This window comes from Squalius cephalus (genome assembly GCF_949319135.1).
Source record: "Squalius cephalus genome assembly, chromosome: 14".
In the NCBI taxonomy this organism is placed as follows: domain Eukaryota; kingdom Metazoa; phylum Chordata; class Actinopteri; order Cypriniformes; family Leuciscidae; genus Squalius; species Squalius cephalus.
Window position 1 is genome coordinate 35489070 of NC_137135.1, and position 22500 is coordinate 35511569.

The 22500-nt window shown below is 42.3% G+C and overlaps 1 protein-coding gene across 2 annotated transcripts in view; it reads right to left on the reverse strand.

Moving 5' to 3' along the window:
- Positions 1-22500, reverse strand: part of pigg (phosphatidylinositol glycan anchor biosynthesis class G (EMM blood group)) — a 172333-nt gene that overhangs the window by 63428 nt on the left and 86405 nt on the right. For both annotated transcript variants that reach the window (XM_079892132.1, XM_079892131.1), the window contains exon 8: positions 17067-17351. In XM_079892132.1, coding sequence (XP_079748258.1) covers positions 17067-17351 — 285 coding nt within the window. The remainder of the gene's footprint in view (positions 1-17066; positions 17352-22500) is intronic.

Consider the following 22500-nt stretch of genomic DNA (forward strand, 5'->3'; position numbering starts at 1 on the left):
GCAGGCCAGGGTCATCAGCGGGGGTCACGAGGGCCAGCCACTTCTCCCATCCCGAACTCATTCCCAAACTCGCCCATTCCTCGTCCTCTCCTCTCCTTTTCTCTTGGCTCCCGGAAGAACTTCCCGTCCATTTCCTCTCCTCTTCTCTCTCTGCTCCCGGAAGTACTTCCGGCACACGTCCTGGAAGACGGCCAGGCACAGCGTGTTGAGAAGGAAGTACCAGGTCTGGTGTTCCTCCTCAATGAAGCTGCTGGAGGCCAAGCTGAGTGTGTGACCGACCGTCCCGATCAGCAACAGAGTGTCCAACTCCGACAGAGTCCAGGCACAACCCTAGAACGAGACGGAGACGGGATACACACACATTAGTTCATGGTGCAAACATACGGAGGAACCTTTTCATAGTTCCCTACAACTATTGGCGGAAGTTCCCGGATTTTGGTGTGTTCGCACCGCAGGAACTAGGAATGATTTTAGCTCTAGGAACTCCTTTTGGACCACCAGCACCACCAGGCATTAGGGGTGGAACGGTACATGTATTCGTATTGAACCGAAACGGTAACGGGCGACACGGTTCGGTGCATACATTTACACGGAGAATACACGGTATAAAAATTAAATAAAACTCGCATTAAACAATTAATTAATGTAATGCGGAACTGCTGTTAGATACGCGGGTTCTTTAGGGACACCTAATCTATAGCCCCCGCCTTAGCTCTGAAGCAGGCTGCGATGTAAAGATTGCAATGCTGGAGTATGTTGTGTGTGTGTGTGTGTGTGTGTGTGTGTGTGTGTGTGTGTGTGTGTGTGTGTGTGTGTGTGTGTGTGAGAGTGTGTGTGAGAGAGAGAGAGAGAGAGAGAGAGAGAGGCGCGATCGAAAAGTCGCAAAGTGTTTACTTATTTGTGTGCATGTGTGTGAGTGTGTGAGTGTGAGTGTGAGAGAGAGAGAGAGAGGGGCGCGATCGAAAAGTCGCAAAGTGTTTACTTATATTTTGTGTGCATGTGTGTGAGTGTGTGAGTGTGAGTGTGAGAGAGAGAGAGAGAGGGGCGCGATCGAAAAGTCGCAAAGTGTTTACTTATATTTGTGTGTGTGTGTATGTGTGTGTGTGTGTGTGTGAGAGGCGTAGGGCGCGATCGAACAGTGGAAACATAAAAAAACATACTCCGTCATTTTGTTTATACAGGACATCATTCAAACTGCAAAGTGTTTAAGTTACTGTTAATTCAAATTTTAAGGAAAACAAATATATTAATCTGAAATGTAGCAAATTTAATTTTTCATTTCATTCAGGTACAATTACCAAACATATCTCAAGGTCTTTTTGTCTTTTTATTAATTGAATTAATAAACTAATTATATAAAACAATTGTCAGTGCACTACAAATAACTGGTTCTATGCCTTTACTTTATTAATAAAACTTATTTAAAAGTACAAGGTTTAGGTAATTAATTTTTCTTTGGTGGTTCAGCCTGAGACATGCACAAGCCTTCTGCATTTTTGTTTTGCTTTTCCCTCCATTGTACCGAACTCGTACCGAACCGTGATGTCTGAACCGAGGTATGAACCGAACCGTGACTTCTGTGTGCCGTTCCACCCCTACACGGCATACGCTAATAACTTTTCATTACTGTCGACTTTCTATGTATAACAGTTCTATCTAATCACGTATTCAAAAATAGAAAATGACTTTGAAATAAATGCGTTTATGATGCATGTAACAAACAAACACATTTGTGTGCAGTTTCTTCTCCTATTGGATCGTCACACTTTTACATGCATCACAAACATACGAAGATATATGGCGTCTTCCATACAGACAGAGGTTTGCAGAAACTCTAAAATAAATCAATACTAGGAGTCAGATGTGAAGGAGAGAGAGAGAGAGAGAGGAGAGAGAGAGAGAGAGAGCGAGAGAGAGAGAGAGAGGAGAGAGGGAGAGAGGAGAGAAGAGAGAGAGAGAGAGCGATGAGAGTGAGGAGAGAGAGAGAGAGAGGAGAGAGAGAGAGAGAGAGAGAGAGAGAGAGAGGAGACGAGAGAGGAGAGAGAGAGAGCGAGAGCGAGAGAGAAATGGAGTGGAAAAGGTGGAAGCGGTGGGGAGTTGAAAAGGGCAAAAACCACAAATAAGCGAAACATCTGACGGTGTGTGACGGTAAAACACTGCTGACACTGAAGTCACCGCTGTCCAACACTGGGAAACAACTCTACAGACAACACTTTGATGTGTAGAGCCCTGACCTAACACACACACACACACACACCACACACACACAGAGAGAGAGCTGAGAGCGCGTGTTGTGACTGTTGCTGAGTACAGGGCTGCTGGAAGCAGAGCAGCATTGACTCAGAGCTAACAGACTCACACACACACCACACGCTCACAAAACACACACACACATCACACAGAGTTTTTTTGAAAATATAAAAATGCATATAGTTTTGTGTGATGGACAGGTTTATGGGGTTAGGGTAAGGAGAGAGAATATACAGTTTGTACAGTATAAAAACCATTACGTCTATGGAAAGTCCCTGTAAGCCACAGACAAGTGTGTGTGTGTGTGTGTTGTGTGTGTGTGAGTGAGAGAGAGAGAGAGAGAGTGTGCGTGTGATTGTGTGAGTGCAAGTGTGTGAGAGTGTTGTGTGTGTTTGTGAGAGAGAGAGTGTGTGTGACTGTGTGAGTGTTTGTGAGTGCGAGTGTAAGTTGTGTGTTCTCTGGTCATTATGGATATGACCATGTGCAGCCTTGATGTGTGTTGCCATGGGGACCGGTCACATCGCATTGGTGTGTGTGTGTGTGTGTGTGTGTGTGCCTCGCTGCAGCGACGGTGTTTTCCCTCCATCACCCGGACAGACACCTGAGTCGAGATCAGCCGGGGAAACAGCTTGTGTGAGAAAGTTCTGTTTTGTGTGTGTGTGTGTGTGTGTGTGTGTAAACACCGTCTGGGATGAACTCGCTCTCACTTCTCATTTCTCTGTAAACCGTCTCTCTGTACTTTCCTCCGCTCGCGAGAGTCTGGACCAGAAGAAGCACAAAAAGGTCTCCGATGGTTTCATCATTACAGGAGCGAGAGCCGAGCCGCGCACGCTAATCTATATGCTAATGCAGAAACACACTGACACTCCCACTGACAACGGGCTGTGTGTGTGTGTGTGTGTGTGTGTGCGAGAGAGTGTGTGTGAGTGTGCGGAGAGAGTGTGTGTGTGTGTGTGCGAGAGAGTGTGTGTGAGGTAGGGCTGGGCGATATATCGCATGACATTGTTAGGCGCATCTCGTCAGTAAAGCGGTTTCCTTGATTAGTAGTAAATCGCCATCACCTGCTTTCAGATGGAGCGGCATTCACTACAAAGGCGATACGTCCGCGATATTAATGCGATATGGCTCAGCTTGTCAGTTAACTACGGCTCTTTGTTAGTGAATGCCGCTCCCATCTGAAAGCAGGTGATTGGGATTTTTTACTCTTATTCAAGGAACCGCTTTACTGACGAGATGCGCATAACAATGTCATGCGATATATCGCCCAGCCCTAGTGTGAGTGTGCGAGAGAGTGTGTGTGAGTATGCGAGAGTGTGTGTGCGAGAGAGTGTGTGTGAGTGTGCGAGAGAGTGTGTGTGCGTGTGTGCGAGAGAGTGTGTGTGAGTTTGCGATGAGAGTGTGTGAGTGTGCGAGAGAGTGTGTGTGCGTGTGTGTGTGTGTGCGAGAGAGAGTGTGTGTGCGAGAGAGTGTGTGTGAGTTTGCGAGAGAGTGTGTGAGTATGTGTGCGTGTGTGTGTGCGAGAGAGTGTGTGTGAGTTTGCGAGTGTGAGTTTGCGAGAGAGTGTGTGAGTGTGCGAGAGTGTGTGAGTGTGCGAGAGAGTGTGTGAGTGTGCGAGAAAGTGTGTGTGAGAGAGTGCAAGTAAGTGTGTGTGTGTGTGTGCGAGAGTGTGTGTGTGAGAGAGTATGTGAGTGTGCGAGAGAGTGTGTGAGTGTGCGAGAAAGTGTGTGAGTGTGCGAGAAAGTGTGTGTGAGAGTGCAAGTAAGTGTGTGTGTGTGCGTGAGTGTGTGTGAGAGAGTGTGTGAGTGTGCGAGAGAGTGTGTGTGTGCGAGAGAGTGTGTGAGTGTGCTAAAGAGTGTGTGAGTGTGTGAGAGAGTGTGTGAGTGTGTGTGTGCGAGAGTGTGTGCGAGAGAGTGTGTGTGAGTTTGCGAGTGTGAGTTTGCGAGAGAGTGTGTGAGTAATGTGTGCGTGTGTTGTGTGCGAGAGAGTGTGTGGTGAGTTTGCGAGTGTGAGTTTGCGAGAGAGTGTGTGAGTGTGCGAGAGAGTGTGAGTGTGCGAGAGAGTGTAATGAGTGTGCGAGAAAGTGTTTGAGTGTGCGAGAAAGTGTGTGTGAGAGTGCAAGTAAGTGTGTGTGTGAGAGAGTGTGTGAGTGTGCGAGAGAGTGTGTGAGTGTGCGAGAGAGTGTGTGAGTGCGAGAGAGTGTGTGAGAGAGTGTGTGAGTGTGTGTGTGCGAGAGTGTGTGAGTGTGCGAGAGAGTGTGTGCGTGTGTGCGAGAGTGTGTGAGTGTGCGAGAGAGTGTGTGAGTGTGCGAGAGAGTGTATGTGAGTGTGCTGAGAGAGTGTTGTGTGTGTGTGTGTGAGTGAGAGTGCGAGAGTGTGTGTGAGTGTGTGTGTGTGCGAGAGAGTGTGTGCAAGTGTGTGTGTGTGCGAGAGAGTGTGTGCAAGGTGTTGTGTGTTGTGAGTGTGCGAGAGAGTGTGTGTGTGAGTATGCGAGAGTGTGTGTGTGAGAGAGTGTGTGCGTGTGTGCTGAGAGAGTGTGTGTGAGTTTGCGAGAGAGTGTGTGAGTGTGCGAGAGAGTGTGTGCGTGTGTGTGTGTGTGCGCGAGAGAGTATGTGTGCGAGAGAGTGTGTGTGAGTTTGCGAGAGAGTGTGTGAGTATGTGTGGCTGTGTGTGTGCGAGAGAGTGTGTGTGAGTTTGCGAGTGTGAGTTTGCGAGAGAGTGTGTGAGTGTGCGAGTGTGCGAGAGAGTGTATGAGTGTGCGAGAAAGTGTGTGAGTGTGCGAGAAAGTGTGTGTGAGAGTGCAAGTAAGTGTGTGTGTGTGCGTGAGTGTGTGTGAGAGAGTGTGTGAGTGTGCGAGAGAGTGTGTGAGTGTGCGAGAGAGAGTGTAGTGTGCGAGAGAGTGTGTGAGAGAGTGTGTGTGCGAGAGTGTGTGCGAGTGTGCGAGAGAGTGTGTGAGTGTGCGAGAGAAGTGTGTGAGTGTGTGAGAGTGTGTGAGTGTGTGTGCGAGAGTGTGTGCGAGAGAGTGTGTGTGAGTTTGCGAGTGTGAGTTTGCGAGAGAGTGTGTGAGTATGTGTGCGTGTGTGTGTGCGAGAGAGTGTGTGTGAGTTTGCGAGTGTGAGTGTGCGAGAGTGTGTGAGTGTGCGAGAGAGTGTATGAGTGTGCGAGAAAGTGTGTGAGAGTGCAAGTAAGTGTGTGTGTGTGCGTGAGTGTTGTGTGAGAGAGTGTGTGAGTGTGCGAGAGAGTGTGTGAGTTGTGCGAGAGAGTGTGTGAGTGTGTGAGAGAGTGTGTGAGTGTGTGTGTGCGAGAGTGTGTGAGTGTGCGAGAGAGTGTGTGTGCGTGTGTGCGAGAGAGTGTGTGAGTGTGCGAGAGAGTGTGTGAGTGTGTGAGAGAGTGTGTGAGTGTGTGTTGTGCGAGAGTGTGTGAGTGTGCGAGAGAGTGTGTGTGCGTGTGTGCGAGGAGAGTGAGTGTGTGAGTGTGCGAGAGAGTGTGTGAGTGTGCGAGAGAGTGTGTGAGTGTGCGAGAGAGTGTGTGTGAGTGTGCGAGAGAGTGTGTGTGTGTTAGAGTGCGGATCGGGCCGAATTTTTCTGTCCGAGCCCGGCCCGCGTCCGACAGAGCAGTAACCGAACCCGACCCGAGCCCGACAGGCATAAAGATATTTATGTCCGAGCCCGACCCGAGACCGACAGTTAAAATCCCATTTTTTTTCTCATACTAATGACACATGTACGTTTGTTTGTGTGGAAAGCCCGCTTTTATTAAGCAACTGTAGGAAGGCCATCGGAAATGTCAACAGGATTAGTGCAATCAGCGCGCACGGGAGAAACAAGCGCACTTAACATAGGCGCGCATGCACGTGTTTGGTTGTCACGGCTACATAAACAAATTTGAAATTTGCGCACACAGGAAGACAGATGTTATGGTAAAATTTTACATGCATTTTAATCACAAAAATGAACGTTTGCATCAAGTGAAAGCATCAGGCACATTGGCTAACGTTACCTACATAATAAGCTGTTTTAAATTTAAAATGTTCAATGCCTTATCGCGCTGATGTGACCGAGCCCGACCCGAACCCGAACATAATTTCTAAATATCTGTCCGAACCCAGCCCGGCCCGTCAGGTACCGACGGGTTCCGTCGGGCTCGGTCGGGTATCCATCCTCTAGTGTGTGTGTGTGTGTGTGAGTGAGAGTGCGAGAGTGTGTGTGAGTGTGTGTGTGCGAGAGAGTGTGTGGCAAGTGTGTGTGTGTGCGAGAGAGTGTGTGCAAGTGTGTGTGTGTGTGCGAGAGAGCGAGTGTGTGCGTGCGAGAGAGTGTGCGAGAGAGTGTGTGAGTAAGTGTGTGTGTGTGTGTGTGTGTGTGTGTGTGTGTGAGAGAGTGTGTGCGAGTGAGTGTGTGTGTGTGTGTGCAAGAGAGAGCGAGTGTGTGAGTGTGTGTGTGTGCGAGAGAGAGTGTGTACGAGTGTGTGAGTGTGAGTAAGTGTGTGTGTGTGAGAGAGAGAGAGAGAGTGTGGTGCGAGTGTAAGTGTGTGTGTGTGTGTGTGAGAGAGTGTGTGCGAGTGTGTGAGTGTAAGTGTGTGTGTGTGTGTGTAAGTGTGTGTGTGTGTGTGTGTGTGTGTGAGTGTAAGTGTGTGTGTGTGAGAGTGTAAGTGTGTGTGGTGTGTGTGTGTGTGTGTGTTGTGTGTGTGTGTGTGTGTGTGTGTGTGTGTGTGTGTGTGTGTGGCCCCTGATCATCATCTCATGTGTAACTAAACAGGCTGTTTGTTTTCTGTAAAGTGTGATGCTGTACAGAATGTCGCGTTTCCAGAAGTCCACTTAAAATGTTACGGTTTCTACACTATAAATGAGTTTTCATGAGCGTTTCCTCCCTCTCTCTGACCCGCACAACTAAAGCCTGTGTTTGCTGCTGTACTTAGGTCAACTGAAACAGCATTTAAAGCCCCATTTTACTTTTGTAATGCGAGTCGAACTAAATATTAACTTAGGGAAAACATTTTATTTTTTTTTCATCAGAAATTGATGTGAAAGTCAAAGCATAAAGCACGTTCCCGTCCTAAAACAGCAGCTTAAACCAATCCTGAAATAGCTATTTGGTAAACATTTAGTGAACATTTAGAGTTTCTGAATATTGCACATTTTTACATTTTGATGAAAGATTATGGATTATAATAAGAATCAAAACATCCCATTAAGTCTGGAGTAAACGCCTCTATTATCAAGGATGACAGCGGCACTAATCGATCAGGAGGCAATTAATGCGAGTAATTAAACACTGTGTCGGATTTATACAGACACGACCCACATCTTTAAAACAAGCACATTTCAATAACATTCATTTATTCATATTACTTATGATTGTGGTCTAAAACTTTCATATATTGTGCTACTATTGTCCTGCCACTTCGAAAATGTTATAGTGATGCACTAAAGTTACTCTTATAGAAATGTGGACAATAGCGTAAGTATTAATCATCAATGCTTTTCAGAATTATTAGCACTCTATGATGGATGGATGGATGGATGGATAGATAGATAGATACTATGGATGGATGGATGGATGGATGGATAGATAGATACTATGGATGGATGGATGGATGGATAGATACTATGGATGGATGGATGGATGGATGGATGGATGATGGATAGATAGATAGATAGATAGATAGATACTATGGATGGATGGATGGATAGATAGATACTATGGATGGATGGATGGATGGATATGATGGATGGATGGATATGATGGATGGATGGATGGATACGATGGATGGATGGATACGATGGATGGATGGATACGATGGATGGATGGATGGATGGATACGATGGATGGATGGATGGATAGATACGATGGATGGATGGATACGATGGATGGATGGATGGATGGATAGATACGATGGATGGATGGATGGATACGATGGATGGATGGATACGATGGATGGATGGATGGATGGATAGATAGATACGATGGATGGATGGATACGATGGATGGATGGATGGATAGCTAGATACGATGGATGGATGGATACGATGGATGGATGGATACGATGGATGGATGGATGGATGGATGGATACGATGGATGGATGGATGGATGGATAGATACGATGGATGGATGGATACGATGGATGGATGGATGGATAGCTAGATACGATGGATGGATGGATACGATGGATGGATGAATGGATAGCTAGATACGATGGATGGATGGATACGATGGATGGATGGATGGATGGATGGATGGATGGATGGATGGATGGATGGATACGATGGATGGATGGATACGATGGATGGATACGATGGATGGATGGATGGATGGATAGATACGATGGATGGATGGATGGATGGATAGCTAGATACGATGGATGGATGGATACGATGGATGGATGAATGGATAGCTAGATACGATGGATGGATGGATACGATGGATGGATGGATGGATGGATGGATGGATGGATGGATACGATGGATGGATGGATACGATGGATGGATACGATGGATGGATGGATGGATGGATGGATGGATGGATACGATGGATGGATGGATACGATGGATGGATACGATGGATGGATGGATGGATGGATAGATACGATGGATGGATGGATGGATACGATGGATGGATGGATGGATAGCTAGATACGATGGATGGATGGATACGATGGATGGATGGATGGATAGCTAGATACGATGGATGGATGGATACGATGGATGGATGGATACGATGGATGGATGGATGGATGGATGGATGGATGGATAGATATGATGGATGGATGGATACGATGGATGGATGGACGGATGGATAGCTAGATACGATGGATGGATGGATACGATGGATGGATGGATGGATGGATGGATACGATGGATGGATGGATACGATGGATGGATGGATGGATAGCTAGATACGATGGATGGATGGATGGATGGATGGATAGCTAGATACGATGGATGGATGGATGGATGGATGGATAGCTAGATACGATGGATGGATGGATGGATGGATAGCTAGATACGATGGATGGATGGATATATATATATATATATATATATATATTTTTTTTTTAACCTTTATTTATCCAGGTAAACTGTTTGAGAACCACTTCTCATTTACAAACCTGACCTGGCCAAGAGGCTACAGGAATAAATAGGAACATACTGTACAACTGTACATAGTCAAACACATGACACATAGAACAAGCAATTGAATTAAAAAAGGTAGACAACAAAGAAAAGAGAAAAAGAAAAAGAATAAAGTGCTTAAATATGTGTGTATAAATATGGTTCATGAGGAACAAGAGTCAACTATGTAATTTTGGAGGTTTTGCTTAAAGGTGGAGGTTGGGATCAGAGATGTAAGTTTCAGGGTATTTTGCAGTATGTTCCAGTCATGTGCTGCTGCAAAGCGGAAGGCATTACGTCCAAAGGTAGTAGAAGTGGGGGGGGGGGGGGGTACTAAATTGAATCAAATTACTTGATCTTGTGTGATAGGTGTTATGAACGGCATGAAGAAGAGATGACAAATAGAGAAGTGTCTTGCCCAGGATTGTCTTGTATATGAAGAGAAACCAATGATGGAGCCGCCGGGTATAAAGGGAGGGCCAGCCCACCAGTTTATACTGGTCACAGTGATGAGTGTGAAAGGGTGCATTAGTGGCAAAACGGATGGCTGAATGATAGATTGTGTCAAGTTTTTTTAGGGCTGTGTTTGGTGCCATTCTGTAGATAATATCGGCAGTACTGTCATCTTAACGAGGGTGCATTTGGTAGCATGAGTAAAGGAAGCTTTATTGTGGAAAAGAAAGGCTAGTCTAGCTTTGACTTTTGTTTGAAGGTTATTGATGTGTGTAATGAATGACTAGGGGTGTAACGATACATCGATATGGATCGATGCATCGATATAACGTCTAACGATACGATGCATCGATTCCACACGTAAAATATCGATATACACCTTTATTTTGACACTCTCCACATTCTCATGTAACATCCTTCCGCCAAAGCGCACGTTTTCGTTTACTCACCAACCATACTGTCTGCCGGTGTGTCTTTATAACGTTAATCTCCTCATCTGAAATAGACGCCTGACAAGACTGACTGAACCCTAAACAAGTTTAGGTATTGTCCGCTGTCAAGGCATCGCGAGTTCATGTTTTTACAGCAGAAACAGACAAGCAGTCGCACCCTTGGTGGTGAACACAACACGATAAGTCCGTTTTAGCGACTCAGCGCGCAGTATTCAGGTCAGATGTCACTTTGAAAAGACGCGCTGGCTAAGAGGAGTTTCGCCAAAGCTGACTAAAAGTGATCGAGGATGGATAATTTTGATGAACTTGTGATATCTTCTTCAGGGCGTAAAAGGAAAATAAAAGCATTTTCACGGAAGCTTACTAAAGCAGCTCGTTTAGTGGTGAGGGAAAAGCTCTCTGTACTGCGTATACGTTAATCACAACAACAAAGTTTGTTAGGCATCTATGTCAGCTGAGGAGATTAACGTTATGAAGATTAACCGAGTGTTGTATTATTTATCATAGCAATTACTTGGTTTTGTTTGACTCAGAAAGATGAAATGTGAATGTATCTGCTCTGCTAAAAAAAAAAAAAAAAAAAACGTATTAAACAAACATATTAAAGCTTTCAATTAACTTTAATTTTGTAATTTACCTGTATTTTTTAAGCTGCAGTTTGATTGATATAACTTGGAATGCACAATAATAAAAAACATGATTTATGAAAATGAACAAGAACGGAGTACTTGCAAATGACCTCTTCTGTTGTAAATGGCCCAATTGGGAGAGGGTGTGCAATTTTCAAAGAGTTTAATTAAACATTCATGTTATATATTTTGGTTGCATTTGTGAGTTAATAAAAACGTAACTGGTTGTGTGAACATAATATCTAAATATCGATTAATCTATCGATATAGCCCTGAATCGAATCGCAGAATTTTTGGAGGTATTGGCAAATATCGTATCGCTGGCTGAGAGAATCGATATCGTATCGTGATGAACTGTCCGATTTACACCCCTATGAATGACAGGGATGAATCCAACCAGATACCTAGATATTTAGATGTTGTGACATACTCCAGAGCCATACCGTTCATGCAGGTGATTGTAAGTGGAGTCTCGGTAACCGGTTTTCGGCTAAAAAGGATACATTTTGTTTTACTGGTGTTAATACGGAGGTGGAGATTGTCAAAGAACTGCTCTATAAAGGTGAATCTGAGTTTAAGACTGGAAGCCGCAGAATTGGGAGAGGAACCAACTGAGTACAAAATGGTATCATCTGCATAAAGATGAATCCTGGAGGTGCCAGCAGATCTGGCTATATCATTGATGTAGATAGAAAAAAGGGTTGGGCCCAGGATGGAGCCTAGAGCCACACCTTTAGAGATAATAAGTGGGTCTGATAATGTTTTCAACCTTCAATTGCTGGACACGGTTGGTGAGATAATTGGCAAACCAATCACAGCTAGAGGAGGACAGACTCCAATACTGGAAAGCTTATGTAAGAGGATCCTATGGTCGACAGAGTCAAAGGCCTTGGCGAGGTCTATAACGGTGGAAATACAGACCTGCTTGCTGTCTAATGCTGTAATTACATCATCAAGGACCTTTGTGGTGGCTCTTATGCACCCATGTCCCGTCCGAAAACCAGATTGCATGTCAAATAATATATGATTTTTATCCAGGAAATCATTTAACTGTTTCTGGACGAGCTTCTCCCGAACTTTGGCAAGGCATGGTAGGATGGATAACTACGATATATACTATGGATGGATGGATGGATGGATGGATGGATGGATGGATATATACTATGGATGGATGGATAGATAGATACGATAGATAGATAGATGGATGGATGGATGGATGGATGGATATCCTGCTGTTGTCCTGCCAATGAAATGAGCAGGACAAATGAGCAGGAAATCAATATTCCATCGACAGCGATCACATTAATCATAAGTGTGTTTTCCTGAATGATCATCGCTGTCACACTGTGTGCCGATCACTAGCACACACAGTACATCAAACGAGCCGGAAAAATCCGGCTTTCCATTTCCATACGGCCCCTCAAATTAGGCGCCTCGGGTTTGTCTTTATTCAACCTAAATGCTGCTAAAAATCATAAAGCGTTTAATTTAGAGCCTAGAATATTCTCTGTGCATGAAACTGAGCTCTTCCCACCGGAGCACAAACCCTGCTCATTAAATATTGAGCAAGAGTGATGCTTCACATGACTGACAGCTGACAGCAACTCCAGGGGGAATCGGGAGTGATGCTGCAAAACTTTCTCTCTCTCTCTCTCTCTAATGATCATTCTGTTTGTTCTCACCTCTGACTGTCAGCATTTTCTCCGCTGTGCCGCAGAAAGAGGGAGAGAGAGGGAGAGAGAGAGAGAGAGAGGGAGAGAGAGAGAGAGAGAGGGAGAGAGAGAGAGAGAGGGGGGGGGTGCGAGAGAGAGAGAGAGAGTGAGAGAGAGAGAGAGAGAGAGAGAGAGAGAGGGGAGGAGAGGGCGAGAGAGAGAGAGAGAGAGAGAGAGAGGGCGAGAGAGAGAGAGAGAGAGAGAGAGAGAGAGGAGAGAGAGAGAGAGAGAGAGAGAGAGAGGGAGAGAGAGAGAGAGAGAGAGAGAGAGAGAGAGAGAGAGAGAGGTAATTAAAAGAGGTGTCCTCTTCTTATCTCATTAACTCTGGGAGTAAATCTCTCGGAAAACTTTCCCTGTCTCTGCTGTTCGAGAGCCTCAAATCAGATATGCATTATTAAGCAGAGTTTTTATTAAAGGGATAGTTTTACTCATTTACTCACGCTTCTTCAGAAAAACACAAACGGCCTAATAAACCAGTGAGACACAAACCAAGATTTTTATTTAAGATCCATATAATTAATATATTAAATCCTAATAAACCTGCTGATGCCTGTCATTAATGTAAATCAAAGAAAAGAAAAAGAGAAAATCCCTCACTGCTCTTGGCTGAATAACTTTTGTAGCTTTAATCTAAATTTAATTTATAATATATGCAGTGAAGACTGTGACGTGTTGATAACAATCTCTGTATATTTCTTACACGTCTTTATGTTGTTTCTACGTTTATTAGGAGATTAAACGTGAAATTATTACAATATAAAATATATTCAAAAAGTTAATGTAAGGTACGATTAATCGCGATTAATTACAGAAAAATGTGCGAGTAATTAGTTACTTTTTTTTTAATCGCACGACAGCACTAATTGTAATATTTCTCTCTCTGTACTCCTCTTATTTCTGTGTTTTTAGTGATTGTGAAGCACTTTGGGCAACAAATTGTGTGTTATAAAGTCGCAATTGTGTGTTATTAAGTCAGAATTATGTTATAAAGTCAGAATTGTGTGATATAAAGTCAGAATTGCGTGTTATAAAGTCAGAATTGTGTGTTATAAAGTCAGAATTGCGTGTTATAAAGTCAGAATTGTGTTATAAAGTCAGAATTGTGTGTTATAAAGTCAGAATTGTGTTATAAAGTCAGAATTGCGTTATAAAGTCAGAATTGTGTTATAAAGTCAGAATTGCGTGTTATAAAGTCAGAATTGTTATAATCCAGAATTGTGTGTTATAAAGTCAGAATTGTGTTATAAAGTCAGAATTGTGTGTTATAAAGTCAGAATTGTGTGTTATAAAGTCAGAATTGTGTGTTATAAAGTCAGAATTGTGTTATAAAGTCAGAATTGTGTGTTATAAAGTCAGAATTGTGTTATAAAGTCAGAATTGTGTGTTATAAAGTCAGAATTGTGTTATAAAGTCAGAATTGCGTGTTATAAAGTCAGAATTGTGTTATAAAGTCAGAATTGCGTGTTATAAAGTCAGAATTGTTATAATCCAGAATTGTGTGTTATAAAGTTAGAATTGCATTAATTAGGAGATTAAACGTGAAATTATTACAATATAAAATATATTCAAAACGTTAATGTAAGGTGCGATTAATCGCGATTAATTACAGAAAAATGTGCGATTAATTAGTTACTTTTTTTATTCGCACGACAGCACTAATTGTAATATTTCTCTCTCTGTACTCCTCTTATTTCTGTGTTTTTAGTGATTGTGAAGCACTTTGGGCAACAGCTATTTCTATATAAATGAAATAAATGATATTTCACTATACTTTTACAGTATTTTTGATCAAACAAACGCAGCATTGGTGAGCAGAAGAGACGACTTCTTTACATTTTTAAAAAAAAAATCTTACCGATACAATTTTTTTAAGTATCATCCTGACTTCCTAAACAGGCTTATTTACAAAGCCATCTTCTGACATCAGGTCCTGTTCACACACTAGGAAAGACACAGCAAAGCCTGTCTATCCAAACACACCCAAAATAGACTCCTGTGAACTCGTCCTTAGACGAACTGTCGAGGAGAAATCCTCAGTCAGGACTTGTTTTTGGTGTTTAGAGCAAAATGAAAAACTCTGAAACTCAAACTCGGCCCTCCAGAGACATGAAGCTTCAGAAGCACGAAAACCTTCGCAGGCTAATGTGTGTGTGGAGGAGTACAAGACAGACGTTCACAGGTCGACTTCTCTGAAGAGTGTCAACAAGATGGCAAAATACGGCTCTGTTTGTTTGTCGACGTCAGCGGGATTAAACCGATCGAGAGGAGCTGGAGACATAAAGTCAGAATTGCCTGACAAAATCAGAATTGCCTGACAAAGTCAGAATTGTGTGTTATAAAGTCAGAATTGCGTGACAAAGTCAGAATTGTGTGTTATAAAGTCAGAATTGCATGACAAAGTCAGAATTGTGTGACAAAGTCAGAATTGTGATATAAAGTCAGAATTGCGAGTTATAAAGTCAGAATTGCGAGTTATAAAGTCAGAATTCTGTGACAAAGTCAGAATTGCGTGATATAAAGTCAGAATTGCGTGACAAAGTCAGAATTGCGTGATATAAAGTCAGAATTGCGTGATATAAAGTCAGAATTGCGTGATGTAAAGTCAGAATTGCGTGATGTAAAGTCAGAATTGCATGACAAAGTCAGAATTGCGTGATATAAAGTCAGAATTGCGCGTTATAAAGTCAGAATTGCGCGTGATATAAAGTCAGAATTGCGTGATGTAAAGTCAGAATTGCATGACAAAGTCAGAATTGCGTGATATAAAGTCAGAATTGCGCGTTATAAAGTCAGAATTGCGCGTTATAAAGTCAGAATTGAGTGACAAAGTCAGAATTGCGTGTTATAAAGTCAGAATTGCGTGATATAAAGTCAGAATTGCGTGATATAAAGTCAGAATTGCGCGTTATAAAGTCAGAATTGCCTGATATAAAGTCAGAATTGCATGACAAAGTCAGAATTGCCTGATATAAAGTCAGAATTGCCTGATATAAAGTCAGAATTGCGCGTTATAAAGTCAGAATTGCGTGACAGTCAGAATTGCGTGATATAAAGTCAGAATTGCGAGATATAAAGTCAGAATTGCGTGATATAAAGTCAGAATTGCGTGACAGTCAGAATTGCGTGATATAAAGTCAGAATTGCGAGATATAAAGTCAGAATTGCGAGATATAAAGTCAGAATTGCGAGATATAAAGTCAGAATTGCATGATATAAAGTCAGAATTGTGTGACAGTCAGAATTGCGTGATATAAAGTCAGAATTGCGTGACAGTCAGAATTGCGTGATATAAAGTCAGAATTGCGAGATATAAAGTCAGAATTGTGTGATATAAAGTCAGAATTGCGAGATATAAAGTCAGAATTGCGTGATATAAAGTCAGAATTGCGTGACAGTCAGAATTGCGTGACAGTCAGAATTGCGTGATATAAAGTCAGAATTGCGTGACAGTCAGAATTGCGTGATATAAAGTCAGAATTGCGAGATATAAAGTCAGAATTGCGTGACAGTCAGAATTGCGTGATATAAAGTCAGAATTGCGAGATATAAAGTCAGAATTGCGTGATATAAAGTCAGAATTGTGTGACAAAGTCAGAATTGCGTGATATAAAGTCAGAATTGAGTGACAAAGTCAGAATTGCGTGACAAAGTCAGAATTGCGTGATATAAAGTCAGAATTGTGTGATATAAAGTCAGAATTGCGTGACAGTCAGAATTGTGTGATATAAAGTCAGAATTGCGTGACAGTCAGAATTGCGTGATATAAAGTCAGAATTGCGTGACAGTCAGAATTGCGTGACAGTCAGAATTGCGTGATATAAAGTCAGAATTGCGCGTTATAAAGTCAGAATTGCGCGTTATAAAGTCAGAATTGCGTGATATAAAGTCAGAATTGCGCGTTATAAAGTCAGAATTGCGTGATATAAAGTCAGAATTGCGTGATATAAAGTCAGAATTGCGCGTTATAAAGTCAGAATTGCGTGACAGTCAGAATTGCGTGATATAAAGTCAGAATTGCGAGATATAAAGTCAGAATTGCGTGATATAAAGTCAGAATTGCGAGATATAAAGTCAGAATTGCGTGATATAAAGTCAGAATTGAGTGACAAAGTCAGAATTGCGTGACAAAGTCAGAATTGCGTTATAAAGTCAGAATTGCGTGATATAGTCGCTATCGTGTGTTATAAAGTCAGAATTGTGTGTTATAAATTAAGAATTGTGTGTTATAAAGTCAGAATTGCGAGGAAAAAGTCAGAATTGCTTGATATAAACTCGCAATTCTGTCTCTTAATTTTATAGTTTATATCTCGCAATTCTGACTTTATAACACACAATTGTGACTTTATAACACACAATTGTGACTTTATAACACACAATTGTGACTTTATAACACACAATTGTGCCTCATGTACAATGGAAGACATTTGGTGATATTAGTGCCGCAGAAATGTTCCTGTCCGCTCACCTTAGCAGGGGTCTTGTTGCTGCTGGGAATCCTCCTCATGGCCATGGCTCCGAGAGCACACATGAATGCGGAGGAGAAGAGGATAACGCTGAACACCAGGAGCCAGGGCAGAGAGCAGAGGAAACACGACCCGCCGGCAGACGTGCACACCAGCACATGAAGAGCAGATCCCAGCACACACAGCAGACAGAAGGGCAGCGAGAGCAGAGACGAGGCCAACGGGACGTCCACCACCGCATCCCTGCTCAGCGCCTCCGGCATCGCCAACACCAGCAGGAGCAGCACCTGGAGGAACACAGGCAGCGTTTAGATCACACACACGACGGGCTGCACGACTAATCGCACTTTACTAGGGGTGGAACAATATATCGAGTCACAATATATCACAATACAAAAATGCAACAACATGTATCGTGGATAGTTCACCCAAAATAAAAATTAATGTGTGAGAAAAAAAGTTTTCAGAGTTTTAGTGTCAGTACTAGGGCTTTGAGGGCTTTGAATATAATTCGAACATTTAAAAAAATAATGATATTCGAACGAATATTAGGCAGCCTTTAATATTCGAACCTGTTATGGGCATTATATTTTGTAAATGTGTTTGCTTGTAAACGGTGTTTTCAATTCAGATTCCGAGGCTTTGTCACGCCTGGAGAAGTTGTGAATCGCGAGCTCATTACCAAGCATAGACAGTAAAAGAAATGGACACAGCGACCCCATTGGATTCAACGGATTAAAGTGAAGTCAATTAGAAGCTCTTCTTCCTGATGGTGAGCGACTGCGCAGACTCAAACTGAGCTTGACGACGTAGATGTGACGTGAGCAACCCGTCTGTCTTCTAGTAGCTGTGCCGAGAGAAATCTGAATCATTCCCTTCCGAATCTCACAGAGACGGAGAGTGTGAGTAGGAGCTGTCCGTGAGCTCGGAGCAGGAGACACTTTTGCTAAGTATTCTGATTAATTACTTTGTCATTTTGCCTCCACGTCCCCCCGATTGCCCGTGAGCTTCTCCTCCTGTCCATACGGTAATCTCTCTACTGTGCGACAGAGAGTCGCGTGGTTATGACGCAATCGTTAGCCTACTTTTACAAAAACTGCTTCTACGGGGCCATAACGTAAGATACAAGGTAATGGAGCCTTTGATACATTTTCATGTTTCTTTAGAAATAAATAATGGACAAATGGAGTCTTCAAACGCCTCAGATGTAAAGTTATTCGCTGTCAAAGTGACGCCAAAATGAATGGGAGTCAATGGAATGCTAACAGCAGGTGATGGTCCGCTAATCAATGGCGGCGCCCGGGGAAGCTTCAGTTTTTTCTGAAAGATCACCCCCTTGTTAGCATGGCTATTATTGGTCATCTGGGCTCCTGTAGGTGACGTTAGCGTCCTGGTTAGCGCCTATTTTGTATACCAAAACAATGGCCGCGGCAATGCCTACAACAACCACGCCTGACGGGAAGTTTGAAATCTACACTCCTGACAATTTGAAAAGCAACGTGGAGCGCTACTTTGGGTTCCCAAAGAAACAGGGAAAAATCACGAGTAAGGACAAAGTGATGTGTAAAATATGTAGGACCAAACTCACATACCACTCGACGACCAGCAACATGAGACCGGCAAGCTGGAAGAGGAGGAGGGGGAGGGATCGGGGTCTTACTGAAGGCATTTAATGGTCAAAATATTATTAATAAATATTCAAATATATTCGAATATTAATATTAATAAACAAACGACCTTCGAATATGATTTTTGGGCAAAAGTCAAAGCCCTAGTCAGTGAAAAAAAATGATTTGTTGAATTTAATAAATAATTTTTATCGTAAGTGGTTGCACACAATTGATTTTAGCAACATTTAAACAAATGCATTAAGTTGAACTTAATCAATTTTAGTTCAACTTAATGCATTTGTTTAAATGTAGCTAAAATCAATTGTGCAACCACTTACGATAAAAAAAGTGATTAAATTCAATGAATCATTTTTTCAATATTCTACATTAAACTACTATATATAATGTTGAATATAATGTATAATAATGCATATTTGTGTGTCCTGATAATGTCTGATGTTACCAGTAAAAAGTGTCCTACATTATGTTAAATATATCTAGTCAGTGACGGAGATCAAGCATATTCGTCTACAATAATTCAGTATTTTCAGCTTCAGAATCATGAATATTGTTATTCTGGTGTCTCTATTGTCCTGTGCTTTGGGTTTCAGCATCAAGTCCAAGACTATTAATTTACACTAGGGCTGGACGATTAATTGCAATTTGCATGAAAGCTGCGATGGTTTGTTATGTGCAGCTTGTCAGTGATGTACGGCTCAGTAAACGCTCCATCTGAGAGCATCCGGAGAAACACAGAAGCTGCGTCTCAGTTCGCCTACTTACACTCCGCCCTGAAAGTGTGTGCTCTTTCTGTGAAGAAAAAGTAGATCCTTCTGAGTGTGTAGCAGAAGAGGACACAAGCTTTGGGACACACTATCACGTCATACACTCGCGTCTCTAACGGCTGCTCTCCGTCACATCTTATCACAGTAATCTGACCTGTCAATCATCTTATCACAGTAATCATCTTATCACAGTAAACTGACCTGTCAATCATCTTATCACAGTAATCATCTTATCACAGTAAACTGACCTGTCAATCATCTTATCACAGTAATCATCTTATCACAGTAAACTGGCCTGTCAATCATCTTATCACAGTAATCTGACCTGTCAATCATCTTATCACAGTAAACTGGCCTGTCAATCATCTTATCACAGTAAACTGGCCTGTCAATCATCTTATCACAGTAAACTGACCTGTCAATCATCTTATCACAGTAAACTGGCCTGTCAATCATCTTATCACAGTAAACTGGCCTGTCAATCATCTTATCACAGTAAACTGACCTGTCAATCATCTTATCACAGTAAACTGACCTGTCAATCATCTTATCACAGTAAACTGACCTGTCAATCATCTTATCACAGTAAACTGGCCTGTCAATCATCTTATCACAGTAAACTGGCCTGTCAATCATCTTATCACAGTAAACTGACCTGTCAATCATCTTATCACATTAAACTGACCTGTCAATCATCTCATCACAGTAAACTGGCCTGTCAATCATCTTATCACAGTAAACTGACCTGTCAATCATCTTATCACAGTAAACTGACCTGTCAATCATCTTATCACAGTAAACTGGCCTGTCAATCATCTTATCACAGTAAACTGACCTGTCAATCATCTTATCACAGTAAACTGACCTGTCAATCATCTTATCACAGTAAACTGGCCTGTCAATCATCTTATCAATAATCTTATCACAGTAAACTGGCCTGTCAATCATCTTATCACAGTAAACTGGCCTGTCAATCATCTTATCACAGTAAACTGACCTGTCAATCATCTTATCACAGTAAACTGACCTGTCAATCATCTTATCAATCATCTTATCACAGTAAACTGGCCTGTCAATCATCTTATCACAGTAAACTGACCTGTCAATCATCTTATCAATCATCTTATCACAGTAAACTGGCCTGTCAATCATCTTATCACAGTAAACTGGCCTGTCAATCATCTTATCACAGTAAACTGGCCTGTCAATCATCTTATTACAGTAAACTGGCCTGTCAATCATCTTATCAATCATCTAATCACAGTAAACTGGCCTGTCAATCATCTTATCAATCATCTTATCACAGTAAACTGGCCTGTCAATCATCTTATCACAGTAAACTGACCTGTCAATCATCTTATCACAGTAAACGGGCCTGTCAATCATCTTATCACAGTAAACTGGCCTGTCAATCATCTTATCAATCATCTTATCACAGTAAACTGGCCTGTCAATCATCTTATCAATCATCTTATCACAGTAAACTGGCCTGTCAATCATCTTATCACAGTAAACTGGCCTGTCAATCATCTTATCACAGTAAACTGGCCTGTCAATCATCTTATCACAGTAAACTGGCCTGTCAATCATCTTATCACAGTAAACTGGCCTGTCAATCATCTTATCACAGTAAACTGACCTGTCAATCATCTTATGACAGTAAACTGACCTGTCAATCATCTTGTTAAAGACTAAATCCTTCACATTTCATTTCCTATTGTATCGGAGAGAAATGCAGAAGCTCGATGATCTGCAGATTCATGCAGAGACTCTCCGAGAGAGAATTTAAATGTATGGCCAAATGGATCTTTATGAAAGTCCACATTGTTATTGGAGATTAAATATGACACAAATAACGTTAAATTAAACATTACAATTTTTTATCAGGTTAAACTTTGATTAGTCACTCAAACCTTAATCTAAACCTCCCACCGCCATCACGCACATCCGCCATGTTTTGTAGTTTTTAAACACTTTTTACTCGTGTTTGTAGTTCCTCCTCCAAAGCGCAGTGGATTGTGGGTAATATTAGCTTTTATAATGAGCACGGATCCACACTTCAAAAATCCACCGGGAATAGTAGACCATCCAGGACTTCTGACACACTCTTTTCAACATACTATGCCTTGGGACACACTCATTCTGATCTCACACACTGTTTAGGATGGATAGTGTGAACATTTAGACGCAGGGAGAGAGCTTTTAGATTACACACACGACGGGCTCGGTTTATATTAGCATCTGTCTTGGGTGATGGCATCACAAACGCTCATTGGAGACCGATAGCGGCTGGTATTAAAGCTACTGTAAGTGATTTTCATGGAATAACACTCATAAAATACCCCTGGAAGAAATCACTGAAATAACTGTCCTGAGAAATCACACACACACAACTCTGTGACAACAAAAAAGAATCAAAGTTTTTAGCCAGTCTCTCTGCTTGTCATTCGTTTCGCACGGCTGGGTTTGCAGACACTGGATTGGCTGATGTTTGTGTTTGTGTGTGTGTGTGTGTGTGTGTGTGTGTGTGTGTGTGTGTGTGTGTCTGGTGTTGGAGGTCAGAGGTTAGTCGTCACAATGAGAGAGAAAGATTGACATGGAGCCGCTAAAATCTCCAACCTCCAGAGGATCACCCATTTAAACAAACACCGCACAGAGGAGAGTCTGCTGGAGGACAGAGAACGAGACAGATCGACATCAGATCGTGTGTGTGTGTGTGTGTGGAACTGAGGACAGTCTGCTGGAGGAAAGAGAACGAGACAGAGCTCGTAATAAAACAAGAACCAACATCAGATCGTGTGTGTGTGTGAGAACAGAGGAGAGTCTGCTGGAGGAAAGAGAATGAGCTCATAATAAAACATGAATCAACATCAGATCGTGTGTGTGTGTGTGTGTGTGTGTGTGTGTGTGTGAACAGAGGAGAGTCTGCTGGAGGAAAGAGAATGAGCTCATAATAAAACATGAATCAACATCAGATCGTGTGTGTGTGTGTGTGTGTGTGTGTGTGTGTGTGTGTGAACAGAGGAGAGTCTGCTGGAGGA